The following is a 13,234-nucleotide window of genomic DNA, read 5'->3' as shown; positions in this document are numbered from 1 at the left end:
TTGCCTTTTTCCTGACCTCAAACCTTTCCCTGTGACCACCATACTCATATTCTGACTGTAAGCCTGTCACATCAAATCAGATCACCAGCATGTATTCGCTTACTGCAATTAAATTTTTCCTGCCATTTTTATTCAAATTAAACTTAATTTGACTCCGCATGGTGAAATATACCGTAGCAGCCACATAATAACCGAGTCAATACACAAAGGCTTCTAATTGAAAACAGGTAGGTTGACCTGTTTCTGTGAAAAATATTACGTTATTTGTTCTGGCAGGTCATTTTTAGACACATCCACGGTCTAATAGAAGACAATAACTTAATTGTACATGACAGGAACTGTACTCCACACTGCGATATCACGCTGTCAGCTATTATGTGTATTGTACAGGATTCGCACAGAGGCATTAGAAGTATAGTGGTCCACTCGCGAGGTTTAGTCAGGGGTCACTGTTTGCGTTGGCTCTTTTTTAGTATAATGTAATAAGAATGATGTAATATTCTTACAGAGGCGTTTAATGTGTTCCTCCTCCTCCTGTTTGATGCACGCACAAACATGAACACACAAAGACTAACTGATTGTTATATAAGGCTGTCACCCCTGTGCTTACCTCATCAACCATTGTAATTGGGAGTCTATTATTGGAAACATAATCTGTGGTGACCATTAATAGCTCTACTGTCCACCTGCAAACACAAGTGCACACACACACACACACACACACACACACACATACATAGAATTATTTGAGGGGACTAAATGTTGTATGTTTTTTTAATATAGACTGTGGAGTCACTTCTTTTCTTTGTTATATAGATTCCTATGAGTCAGCAGGAAATGTAATCTAACATGGCTCTCCTAATTAGATCCATGCTTTCTCCTTATGAATAATGAAGTAGAGATGGGCAGAAAGAAAGAGTTAGACAGTGGAAAGAGCAAGAATAAGAAAGTAAGTGAGATGGTATCGATTGGAAATAATAATTTGAATAAAGTGAGCTCATAGGAAGTGGACACGGGCTAAAAAGGGCGTTGAAAGGAATGGATTTTGATGAAAGAAGAAATAAGGCATGGATAGAGGGTCATGTGGATGTGTGCATGGAATATAAAACTGAAAATTATACAAGGCACCATATAGATTAATTAAGAGAATTAAGGATTTTATGCTAGACTAAATGGATTCACAATGGACAGGGGAAGGAGATTTTTCCACTAAGCAGCATATAGTATTTAAAAGATCATTTGTGCAAGTCAAGCTCCTTTAAACAGAATTAATTTAGTGAAATTGGCCACAGTGCCTTATGGGTATTTCATTTTAAATCGGGCATAGATGAGGAAAACATAGTTGCAATCATGCGAACTAAAGTCCAACCAAAGTTTTTGGACTCATGGAAGAATATATGGAATACTGGTGATGTATTCATGTTAAATATTCTTTTTCTAGTACAGTATATCTCACCATGAGAGCATCTGTGCATTTAATTTACAGGAGGAAGCAATGTTAGAGGAAAAATGTACAGTTAATGAGTTTATTTTGTATGTAAGTGCACCAGTAAATGAAAGACTAGAACTAAAGAACATTCACTTCCACACATGAATGTTGTTCAATAGTAAATGTGCATTTAATTACACGGATGAAAAGTTCAGAGATTAAAACTAAAGCAGAAATTCTGCTCCACAATTTGGCCTCTTAGACTTCTTCAAAGAGGACATTAGTTTAAGTGAAACATTGGCTGCAGGGGAATGATTTTGTCACTCAGGATTATACACTCTGTAAAACTTTGCTTCATCTAAATGTTGAGAGAATCCTCCTGGAAGATCAGCCTGTTAGACACCCTTGTCAGTTATTTCTTTGTACCACTCTGTTTTCCACAATCGCTGTCTGCGCTGAATATGAATATCTGAGCTCCACAGTTTACGTGACTGTGGAAGCAGAATGAGTGAATTTGAGAGGACCTTTTACTCTTTCAGTAGTGAGAATACTATATGACATGATCGACTACAACCCCCATAATCATTAGCACCAGACACGTGTGATAGATAGAAATCTGCACAAAGCTATTTTACATGGATGCAAAAGCGAACATTTTGTATTTGTACAGCATAGATAGTTTTATAAAAAAAATTGTAAATGTTACCTTCGAGTGCATCAACTGTCGCTTGTGTGACCCTGCAGTTTGCTCATTTTTGTTAATCCAATGTGAAACCCAGCACAGACAGACACATCAGGCTGAAAGAGTCTTTGGGCTTTTGTCCCCCTGAGACAGTTGCTGAGCTGACAGAAACCCCCGCTCACTGAACCAGGAGTGAAATTGTATTATCATTGACATGTCCTTCAGTGTTTCTTTCTTTCTTTCTTTCTCTCTCTCTCTTATTCCTACATGTCTGCCACACTGAAAAGCCAAAATCTTAGTTGCCATCAGCAGTTAGTTCCAGTGCCTTGTTGAGCTATGTGTCACGACATATCCAAGGCAATTCACAGTCATTTTGTTTTTTCCTTTGCAGCCCCAACAGGAAAATCTCCAGCACTGCTTTTGGAAGGTAGGTCACTCACTTGTATGTCTGTGTGTGTGTGTGTGTGTGTGTGTGTAAGGGTGGGTGTGTGAGTCCAAGTGTGCCGCTGTGTGTGTCTACAGGAAAGGTCACTCACTTGTACTGTGTGTGTTTATGCATTATACAGCCTGTGTTGCACGTGATCAATCTGTTTGCCTAACAACACCAACACACACACAGCAATATTAGTTGCTTCCTTATCAGTCAGCCCAACCATTGTGCTCTTAACAGCCAGTTAATTACTAACCAACGTCTGGATGGAATGAATCTGATCTAAAACCAGGCGTGCAGTAAAATCGTTTGTTTTTGACTTGAGAAAAATAGCTTGGACATCAGCTTTTTCAGTGGCAGCCATGTATCAATTCATGTCCTGTTGGTCTGTACTGGCTGAAATGTTTTGTATCCAGGCTTTTGTTCTATTTCCACCCACAGTAACTGAGTTATAGTGACACAGTGAAAATGGCCTGTCACAGCTGATCTATGTATTCAATATAAGGTTTGGCTCTCTCCCCCGTTCCTTCGACTGTCCTCTCTGTCTGGTTTGATTACTTCTTCTACTTTACTGCTTTCTTTATCTGTTCTTCTGTTCTTTCTCCTCTCTGTTTCCTCTTTTTTATGCTGGCATTATGTTTTCGGATTGTTTGTCCGTACGTCTGTCCCGTTCTTGCTATATCTCGAAAACGCCTGGAGGGAATTTCATTACATCTGGCACAAACATCCACTTGGACTCAAGGATGAACTGATAAGAATTTTGATGGTCAAAGCTCAGGGTCACAGTAACTTCCCGAAACACGTTTTTGGCCATAACTCAAAATTCCACAAATTATGATATTTTGTATTCAAAAGGTTCACTGTGACATCATGATGTTACCCCAAGTCCAAATACTGTATATTATTTGAGTCTGGACCTACATGTACAGTATGTAAAGTGAAAGTTGACTGGATGGCGGAGGCATACAACCACAAGACAGCAATTTAGTTTTATCTCCTCTCCTCTCCATATTGCTGCTACTCTCAGTAATGGATGAGCTTGCTGTTCTCAAGTTATTCCATCAGTGTAAAAAGGGGGCAGCTGAAGTCACATCACCACATGAATGTCACACTTGTATGTGTGACACAGCCAGATAAACACCTGTGTGTGTCTATCTGAGGCATCTAAAACCAGGGCTGTGTATGTGTGTGTGTGTGTGTGTGTGTGTGTGTGTGTGCGCGTGTGTGTGTGTACTAATTTTAATTCTGTTTGCACCAGCTTCTCAGCTTGGCACTGTCCTTATAGTCCTATATCATCTGCATCACTGCAGGATAGACCACACTTCCTTTCACTCTCTCTCTCACACACACACACGCAAACGCACTCAGAACCAGCTGGTCCTCACCTGGATCTATTCCCGGCAGATTCTTTAAGTTTGTGTGTCTCTCTGTGTGTTTGAGCAGGCAGCTGCTTCACAACAGCAACTTGAGCAGCAGTAACGGCAGTACAGAGGACCTTTTCCGAGACAGCATCGACTCCTGTGACATCGACATTAATGAAAAGGTATCGATGTGTTTGTGTGTCCATATGTTGATCTTTGTCGGTCCTGTATTTAACTATTTTACAATAAGCATTGTACAAATGTTTGTGGGAAGTAATTATAACCTTTTCTGTTTCTGTGTGACAACTTGAAACTCATAAAAGATTAAATATATCTCACCTTCAGCATTTTTACGCTCTTAGCACTAAAATAGTAGAGAGTGAAGAGCTGTTCCTGGTGGATGCTCAGCTTAAGTTTAATAGTGCTAATTCATAGGATGAGCTCTGTCAGGATTCCTCTTACGTCTGCGAATTTAAGAAATAGAGTTATTATTTAAAAGCCTTTAAATCCTTGGAAAGTCCACAATTGCTTTCATGGAAAGCCTTGTTGTTTAGTGGCAGTGTCTATTATTTTTCTTTATAAATAGACTAATTTTAGTTTTATCTAATGTGATATTTCTTGTTTTGCTGAGGGATATTTCCTCATTTTCATGCTGGCCAGCATTTTTTAGCAGTTTTTTTGTTTCTGTCAGGTGAGCTCTCTGGAGAAGAAGGTGGCAGAACTCGAGAATGAGATTCTGATGAATGGTGATCTCAAATCCAAGCTGAAGCAGGAGAACACACAACTAGTACACAGGTAGAGTCAAAATAGGTTTCAAAAAGATTAATTTAAGAGCAAATAAACCCACCAGACCCAGAACCATATTATACAGATCATAATCTACTGTTTCAAAAATGAACACTTAGCTCAGTAATGATGTTTTATTCAATTAATTTTGTGTGACGTGTTCATCATCTCAGGGTTAATGAACTGGAGGAGCAGCTGAAAGACCAGGAGACACGAGCAGAACAAAATCTGCAAGAGGAGCTAAGACGACACAGGGAGGCCTACAGCAAGATGGAGAGAGACAAGAACACACAGATAGAGCTGCTGACCAACCGGTGAGAAACACACAATAACCAAGCAAAGTAATGCATAAAAATGTATAATCTGATGCTGAGATACAGTTTTGATTTGGGTTTTTAATGTAAAGAGCTCAACTAGACAGCCTTGCTTTTAAATCCCCCGGATATGGATATTGATGTGTTTGCCTGTTAAGAGAAAATGCAGAACGTAAAACTGTATGCTAAACAGAGCTCAGAGATTCGTCCTGGGGTAAGTCAGTTGCCTCTGGAGCTACAGAATATACTGTGGACGTTTGCTTACTGTAAATTGGTGCTTTAGCTGACTATAAGACACACTCAGCTCGTATATAAAAGAAAACTGATCTAGAGAATTTTGCATTTTAGAGTTAAGCACCTGGAGGAGGAGAACAATGATATTGCTGTTAACATGTGCCGGCTCAAATCACAGACAGAGAAACTGGATGAGGTAAGCCATATTTACTTTTTGTATTTTCTTTGTATGTTTGCTTACTGTTATCTTATTTGTCTTCTTATTTAAAGTGGAACTCCAACCACCAATTTTACGTATCAATTAAGTCTCTCAGGTTGTGGGGCATGCGTATGCAAAAAAATGCAGTGGCTAAAAGGGAGCTGTGTGAAATCTGATTAAGTGATGTAACTTTAAGCAGTCTAGCAGCTCAAGGCTACATTATTATAAGCTACATTACATTAGCCGCTACTAGGATAACACATCCGAATCTCTTCCTGAAATGTTAGTGGTGGGTCATTGTGGGTAATGTAAGGGCCAGGTTTTAACGACGAAGAACAATGCATGGAATAAAAAAGACAATATCTGTGGTCAGCAGCGGCGCCAGTGAACTGTGATGTGGGGAGCTATGGGGGGCTGGATTTTTAATGGCAGGTGCTAATGAATAATGATGCAACAAACAACAAATAATGCTACGACAGAAAAACAAGACTGGGATAATAATTGAAATGCACATTACTACATTTTTCTTTTGCATTATACAAAAGCAAGCACCGTTAATTCTGTGAAGTTAGAATTAAGAAATCAAATGCATATGAAAAGTACAAACACACAATCACAATCCAAATCATAGTCACCACAGAAAATATCTGGATTTACAAAATACTGTAGCTGTGAAAAAATACAACTGGAGCACTTGCTACAGTACGCTTGCAATAACAAAAGTACAGTACAAATCCCATCTTACTGTAGTTTACCGAATCAATTAGACTCGTGTAGGGACTGAACTGCTAACATCACCAATCAGTAAGAATGCTCCGATTGATCGGTGTGTGTGAGACAGAAGTATTTTTCATCACAACACTGGGTGGGGAGGAGGAGCTTAGAGGCCGTTGTCTCTGGTTTTTCTGAATTGATTTTTATAAATATCTTTAACTGTCCCGACAGTTTTGTAGGAGTGCAGTGCTGAATCCGTGTACTCCTTTAACACATTCAGCTGATGCTCTTATCTGAGTACTCGGTTTCTCTTTCTAACATGGAAGGTCTTTGTAATTTCCATATCCACACTTATTTACACAGTCCTACTAGTCATTTAAAAAATATGTCTTTAATAGTCAAATGATGTGTACACACACGCAGAATGATGAACTGTAATTTTATTTGCAAGATGTGGTGTTAGAAACAGCCCTCAGGTCTTGAACAACACCTCTATTTTGAGACAGCACCTATTTAAATGACACCAAACCAGATAGCTGCCAAGTCTAGCTCACAAAATGTGTGACCAAAAGGGGCAACATAACTCTGATCACCTTTGATACCAAATCTTTAATAGTATTTTGTATACAAATGTACAGTAGATATGTGTGAATGTCTTTGTGGGTTGTTTTAAATTTTTGAATCATTGCAGCATGTATGTGTGCTTGTTTAATTAGACATAACTGAAGCACGTAAATACCACTATAAAACTATAATAGTGTCTGTATGTCTGTCCATCCTCAGGAGAAGCAAAGGATGACAGACAAGCTGGAGGACACCAGTTTGCGCCTGAAGGATGAGATGGACCTCTATAGGAAAATGATGGACAAACTGAGACAGAACAGACACCAGTTCCAGAAAGAAAAGGACGCCATGCAGGAGGTAGGAGGGACTATTTTATGCAATCAGACACAAAGACAGTTGGTTGTTTGCTCTATTGCTCACTGCAGTTATGCCAGCTCATACACCTACACCTCCAAAATACTGCACTGACATTATATAACACTGTTCATCCGTCCTGTCTCTGTGTAGCTGATAGAGGACCTGCGTCGAGAGCTGGAGCATTTGCAGCTCTTCAAGCTGGAGACAGAGAGGCCGGGCCGCGGTCGCAGCTCTTCCTCCGGGCTGGCAGACTTCAACAGCAGGACCAGGGAGGTGGAGCTAGAACATGAGGTCAAAAGGCTCAAGCAGGTGATTGAAAGGCTCTGTTTAAATGTCTTTGTTGTGCATAGTCAGCCCAGTGAGTAATATAGCGACTAGACTGTGCTTTAAGATGTGGAGATAATCATAAAGTGCTTTCACATTGATTTTAGAGAGTGGGAAGCAACATGGTGCCTGCTGTACAGCTTTCTTAAATCTGTTGGTGTTTGGACAACTACTAGTCTGCAGGAAAGCTGTCATACATAAGAAATGAAAGGATTTTCAAAAATATCTAAACATGAGACTTCAGAGGGTAATCACAGCGAACTGGGGTTGCTTTTCCGTAGATAATGCCTTGGTTTTGATGCAGCAGATACACAGAGAAGCTAATTCCCAAATCAAGCTACGTTATTATGTTGTCACAGACTGAATGCTGCTTATCATCATGGTTAATGATGATAAGCAGCATTGGCTGACCAGTTGTTTTTATTTTTTTTAAACATTGAACAAATTACTTGTTTTCCTATCCTTGATCTTTGTGTCTCCATTTGACATTGTTTTCATGGTACATAGTACAGGTTGATTTTATTTTGTCATTAGCTTTTTTTAAATATTTCAACCATTTTACATGTTGACTAAGCATCATTCTACTTCTCCAGGCAGTCTCTTCAGGAATTTGCAACTTTGTAATCGTTATAATAAATGCAAATTCATCTAATCCCTGGATTATTTCTAAGAACAGATTTTTCACACAGTCTTTTTGTCAAACCATCCTTTTCTTTTTTCGTTTTTTTTTTTGGGTGGAACTGCGACTAAACCGCTTTATAACTATACCATAAAACAGTATAGTTATACAGCAATACAATACACTTTTTTATATTATAACCCATCTGGAAGTTCCTGGGAAAACATACTTGCACAGTGATTCAGATGATACACACGATTCTAGGAAGTATAATAAAATAATAATTTATGTACTACCAGAGGAACATTAAATGCACTGATTTCAAAAATCCTCACACTTTTGTTGTTTTCATAGTTGCAGATGCCAGGCGCACACTATGTGGCACTGAAACAGGGTGGGTTTAGGTAGGATATATTATCATACATTACCAGTGGACTAAGGAGCTTGTAACGGTTTCGTTCCCTTAAAATCCCCTTTAAAATCAGCACACTGTCCTAGACATGTTGTACTGATGGAATAGAGAGATCACTGAAGCTTAGTTTGCTTGATCACAATTTATAAGAATAGCTATAGAGTGCATGTGATTCAGTAGTTTCAGTATTCCTAGATACAATGACTTCTGCTTGAGGTATCTGCCTCCCACAGCTAGAGGCTCAAATGCCAAGTTACTGTTATCGATCCTGCAAAGTGTACCAACCTGGTGCAGAGTAAACATCAGAGATAAGGGAGTAGATGAGAGTGTTTTTCAGATGTCCTCTCTGATAACACTACTACTTTCTGAAGTTGTACAGAAGCCTGTGTCTGACTCATTTTCATGACATGTGATGATATGCATTAGATATAATGCTTCCAATATCCTAAACCAGCAGAAATGGCAATACAAAGTTACGAAAACCGCAGAGCCTTGAAATAACCCTGTAAGTGATACATAGTCAGTTATAATTGCTGATTTGCACAGTGTATGTATCTTTTCAGGGACTAAGATGATAAGGTCCGTGTTCTCCTGTAGCCTCAGACCAAACTTATCTCTCTAAGTGCAGGCAAGCAAGAAGGGAAATTATAATAATGGTTTTTCTCTGAATATATCAACTTACTATCCTGAGATACTTCAATTCAATTTTATTGTCCGTCGTTCCGACAATTTATATTGGTCTGTGTAGGTAACAGCTCTACTTTGAGAAATGCTGCACTGTGACATCCACCAGGATAGGCTCACTATCTTATGCTTACCTGTGCACCTCTGTAAATGTCTGTATGTGTGTGTGTCCAGCGATTTGTGTCCCAGGACTTTCTTCCCCCTGAATTCCAGCACCTGGTGTTATCCGGGGCTCGGCTCCGTCCTGGTCTGATGGTAAAATTGCTTCTGTGACCTTTGACCTCCCGATTAACCACTAATCACAATGGAGTAGAGTGAACTTGCCCGAGCTGAATTGGGGTCAGTGCTGCAGTCCCCTCACTAATGGTTCAGGATAGAATGAGGGAAGAGCAAACTGACCTCTTGTCAGCACTCAAAGGCAACCTAATCATGGAGCTTTCATAACACACCAGACAAAGCAGGGGAGCAGTTTGTTCTGTAACACGCATAACCCATGTTATGTCCTTGTAGGTGTTGCCAAAATAGTTGCTGTGTTTGTTGCTGGATGAGGTACCAAGTGCAGTGTGTCTATCACATGGGTTGAGTGAGGCTTGAGTAGCAGCCATTTTTAAAAAAGCATCATCACTCCCGATACACTTGTGTCTTGGTCCAGATACTTATCGCATTCTCTTCCTATCTCTCTCTCCTCTACCTCTCACCCTGATTCTGTATTTTAGGAGAACCAGAAGCTGAGGGAGCAGAACGATGAGCTCAACGGCCAGATCCTCAGCCTCAGCCTGTATGAAGCCAAGACCCTGTTTGCCACACAGACCAAGGCCCAGTCTCTAGCTGCGGAGATAGATAATGCCTCTAGAGACCAGGTAAACATCACACGTACTAGTTAGATCATTAACTGTATTTCTAGGACATATCACAGTGTTCTACATATTACATTATTGTAGAATTTGAATCATCTATGCACAAGATGGAGGCCGTCACCATGACTGCATCTCACACACAAACACTGACCAAATACTATGGAAATAAGCCACATCCATGGAATGACTATGAAATCTGTGCTTACTGTACAGCAACATTAGAACTAAAAACTATTTGCAGTTCCTATTTTGTGATCTTAAGTGATTTTTTGTTTAGGATTTTGTGACATTTTATAGACCAAATGATTAATTGGTAATTGATAAATCCAGAAAATGTTGGGGAGTTTAATTGATAATGAAAACAATTGTTAATTATCACCTTAAGCAACATTCATGTACCTGATTATAGCAGGTGTAGCCATAAAAAATATGTTTATTTATTTATTTTATATATTTGTTTATATGTAGCCAGACTAGTAAGAAGAAGCGGAATATATTGTAGCTGTGACAAAAAGTCCCAGAGTAAAACTAAGAGACTCTTGTTATAATAGACATAAGATAAGATAATAGTTCACCTTGTTGATAAACTGGAAAGAAAATGTGTTTGACATACTTCTCTCTCCACAGTTAATGGAAGCTCTGAAGGAGCAGGAAGAAATAAACATACGTCTGAGACAGTACATGGACAAGATCATCTTGTCCATTCTAGACCACAACCCCTCCATCCTGGAGATCAAGAACTAGCAGCGACTCAACTGGAATGAGAATCGTTTCCCGGTCTCAGGAGGCTCGTTCCAGTTGTTTGATCAGAACCTGCAACCCGAGTCTGGAATCTGTACAGGAAAGGAGAGAGAACCAGAGCCAGTCTTAGGAACATATAAATAGACACACATCGCCCCCTGCTGTTTGTGGCGGGAAAGGACTCCTCTTACAGAGAAGATAGAAAGGGATTCTGCAAACTAAAGGGAGTTTTCTAAAAGGTCATACGACTGTGACTCTTCAGCTTGATCTACCCTGCTCTGTTTTTATTCACTGTCTCTGCTGTGAACTGTAGACACTGTCACAACTTTGAACTTTCTTCCCAGGAATATCCTGGGCCCAACATACTCTGAGGATGGACAAAGTCACTCAGTGTAGTACACTGGACATATGTACCTTGTGCATAAAAACTGGAACAATGTAAACAAACCTGACGTGGGTTCTACTGTATCCTGGTGAAATATGAACTGTATTATACACAGATAGACAGATTAGTCCGACGTAGAGAGAAACAGTCGTGTGACGGACAAACAAGTTGGCAAAACCCGACTCTGAGAGGTATGAAGGCAGACCAGTCGAGTGTTGCCTGATCCGTAAACTGTCCGTATTTTCTCCTCTGTCATGTAGGTGTTCTCTGAATGTTGGTGATGTATTTGGATAGGCACGTTTAAAGAGACATTAGAGAAAAGTGGCAAGTGGTCAGAGAAAGAAAACAATGAGAAGAACCCCTATAAATACAAAGGGAAGAGGAACATTTGAAGTTAGAAAGGAAGAGGAAAGCATGTCTTCCCTAAAGAGGTGGGGAGTCAGATGATGGGCAGTGTATGCTAGCAAAGGAGGGTCTTAGTCAAGTCGTTGATGGCTAATCGAAGGTGAAGATTTTTTGCTATTGTTTATTCTCGAGAACATGTCTTCCAGTAACCTTGCAACAGCACTTGCAATGTCAATCAGTCCAGTAGTGAATATCTTTCACTGAGAAGTGGCCCTTAGTTGGTTCAGACGAGTAGTCGAGTGTCACTTTAAGAAGCAGAAGCTGCAACCAAGGAGTGTCTTTAAACTGTAACTTCCATGGCTGCTATTTGCTAGCAATGCATGCAGCTTGAAAAAAGGTTCATTGTTGCTAGCGATAGACCCGATGATGTTGCACAGAATTGTAAGGATATGAATGTACAGGTGTGTGACTGGTAGCCATTGTAACATGGTTTACTGAATCATCTCTCTATGCTCAGTGAAATCATCTCAGATATTGTACGTGAGCATGCACAGGAGACTCACTTTTTGGTACGAAAGACTGGATTAGCAATCTCACTGAAGCATACAGGTTGTTTTTAAAAGCCCAGATAGCTCTCAGAAACTCTCTAATACTGTAAATATCACGAATGTACAACTGGATATTTCACTTTCTGTGTGGCCAAAAAAGGCTTTTTGACTTTAAATTGCTGTAATTGGTCGCGATATGTTGTCGTACACGTGTACAGTATTCAGTACTGTAATGAAGAGGGCATTGTTTGGAGAGGGGGGACAATTACAATCTGCTGTATTATGTAATTATTCTAAACTTGAGTTTTGCTTCCTTGCACAAAAAAAACAACAAAACATTTTGTTTTCTTTTGCATGGTTCACCTTTTCTTCTGTCTGTGCCTTTTGAGGACATTTTCAAGATGATGTTGCTATAGATTTACATAGTTTTTGAAGCTACATTCTATGTCTATGTCTGACATATTTTCTTGACATATTGTAAATGTTGTAATTATATAGTGATAATTTGTATTCATGTGCCACTCACCACTCTTTTTCAGATTAATACTATGAAAACTATTTTATACAGTTTTATCAAGAAAGAACTTGTGATTGCTTAGCTGTCCTATTAGAAAAGTGATATAGCACAACAATTCTTTGTAGGGTACGCAGGCCAGGTTAGCATTTTGGGAATATTTTGTCAATTATTTTTTTTATTGCGGGGGGGTTTTGTTGCATTTCTCAGTTTTTTGTTAGTCGCGGTGAGTCCATTGCTTTTAAGTTTGCTTCAAACTGGCTTTTTATATGGTTGCAAACTCTGTCTTCCTAACTTAAACTAAATGGTGAGCATTATGAGCAATATTAACTTATTTACCAATACCTGCTGATTTGTGTCTTGTTTGCTTCACAAATCTTTTCACTCTATAGCTGCTCATACCATTCTGGATTTTAAAAGAATTAAACGGTACATCAAGCTGTAAATTTGTCATGAACTCATTTCTTGTAGCTATTAAATTTTGACTTATTAGGGCTATCCAATGCAATGTAGTCACTATAAATAGCAATAAAAATGGCTTTGGCAGTGATGCTGTCTCATGAAATCATTTTAAAATTTATTTTTCCCCAATTCCATTTATATAGACTATACTTTCTAAAACATGAAACCCCTTATTCTGTGCCTGCAGCCTGCTGTTGCCTTAGTGTGTTGTACATACTGAGCTATAAATAAAAACCTTTAAGCTGCCATTTAAATAACCCATTTCTATCCAGT

General features: G+C 39.2%; 1 protein-coding gene across 3 annotated transcripts in view; it reads left to right on the top strand.

Moving 5' to 3' along the window:
• The window catches only part of rab11fip4b (RAB11 family interacting protein 4 (class II) b), a 55,973-nt gene extending 42,924 nt beyond the window's left edge, over positions 1 to 13,049 (top strand). For 2 of the 3 annotated variants that reach the window (XM_035660567.1, XM_035660569.1), the window contains 10 exons: positions 2,503 to 2,538; positions 3,985 to 4,084; positions 4,594 to 4,697; positions 4,862 to 5,002; positions 5,351 to 5,432; positions 6,933 to 7,070; positions 7,221 to 7,379; positions 9,284 to 9,364; positions 9,826 to 9,969; positions 10,594 to 13,049. In XM_035660567.1, coding sequence (XP_035516460.1) covers positions 2,503 to 2,538; positions 3,985 to 4,084; positions 4,594 to 4,697; positions 4,862 to 5,002; positions 5,351 to 5,432; positions 6,933 to 7,070; positions 7,221 to 7,379; positions 9,284 to 9,364; positions 9,826 to 9,969; positions 10,594 to 10,710 — 1,102 coding nt within the window. In that variant the 3' untranslated portion in view covers positions 10,711 to 13,049. The remainder of the gene's footprint in view (positions 1 to 2,502; positions 2,539 to 3,984; positions 4,085 to 4,593; positions 4,698 to 4,861; positions 5,003 to 5,350; positions 5,433 to 6,932; positions 7,071 to 7,220; positions 7,380 to 9,283; positions 9,365 to 9,825; positions 9,970 to 10,593) is intronic. The other variant, XM_035660568.1, reaches the window with a different exon arrangement.
• The last annotated feature ends 185 nt before the right edge of the window (positions 13,050 to 13,234 follow it).

Source organism: Morone saxatilis, unplaced genomic scaffold, assembly GCF_004916995.1.
Source record: "Morone saxatilis isolate NCDOM2014 unplaced genomic scaffold, NCSU_SB_2.0 Contig17, whole genome shotgun sequence".
NCBI lineage: Eukaryota > Metazoa > Chordata > Actinopteri > Moronidae > Morone > Morone saxatilis.
This window is presented reverse-complemented; position numbering and strand designations above follow the sequence as displayed.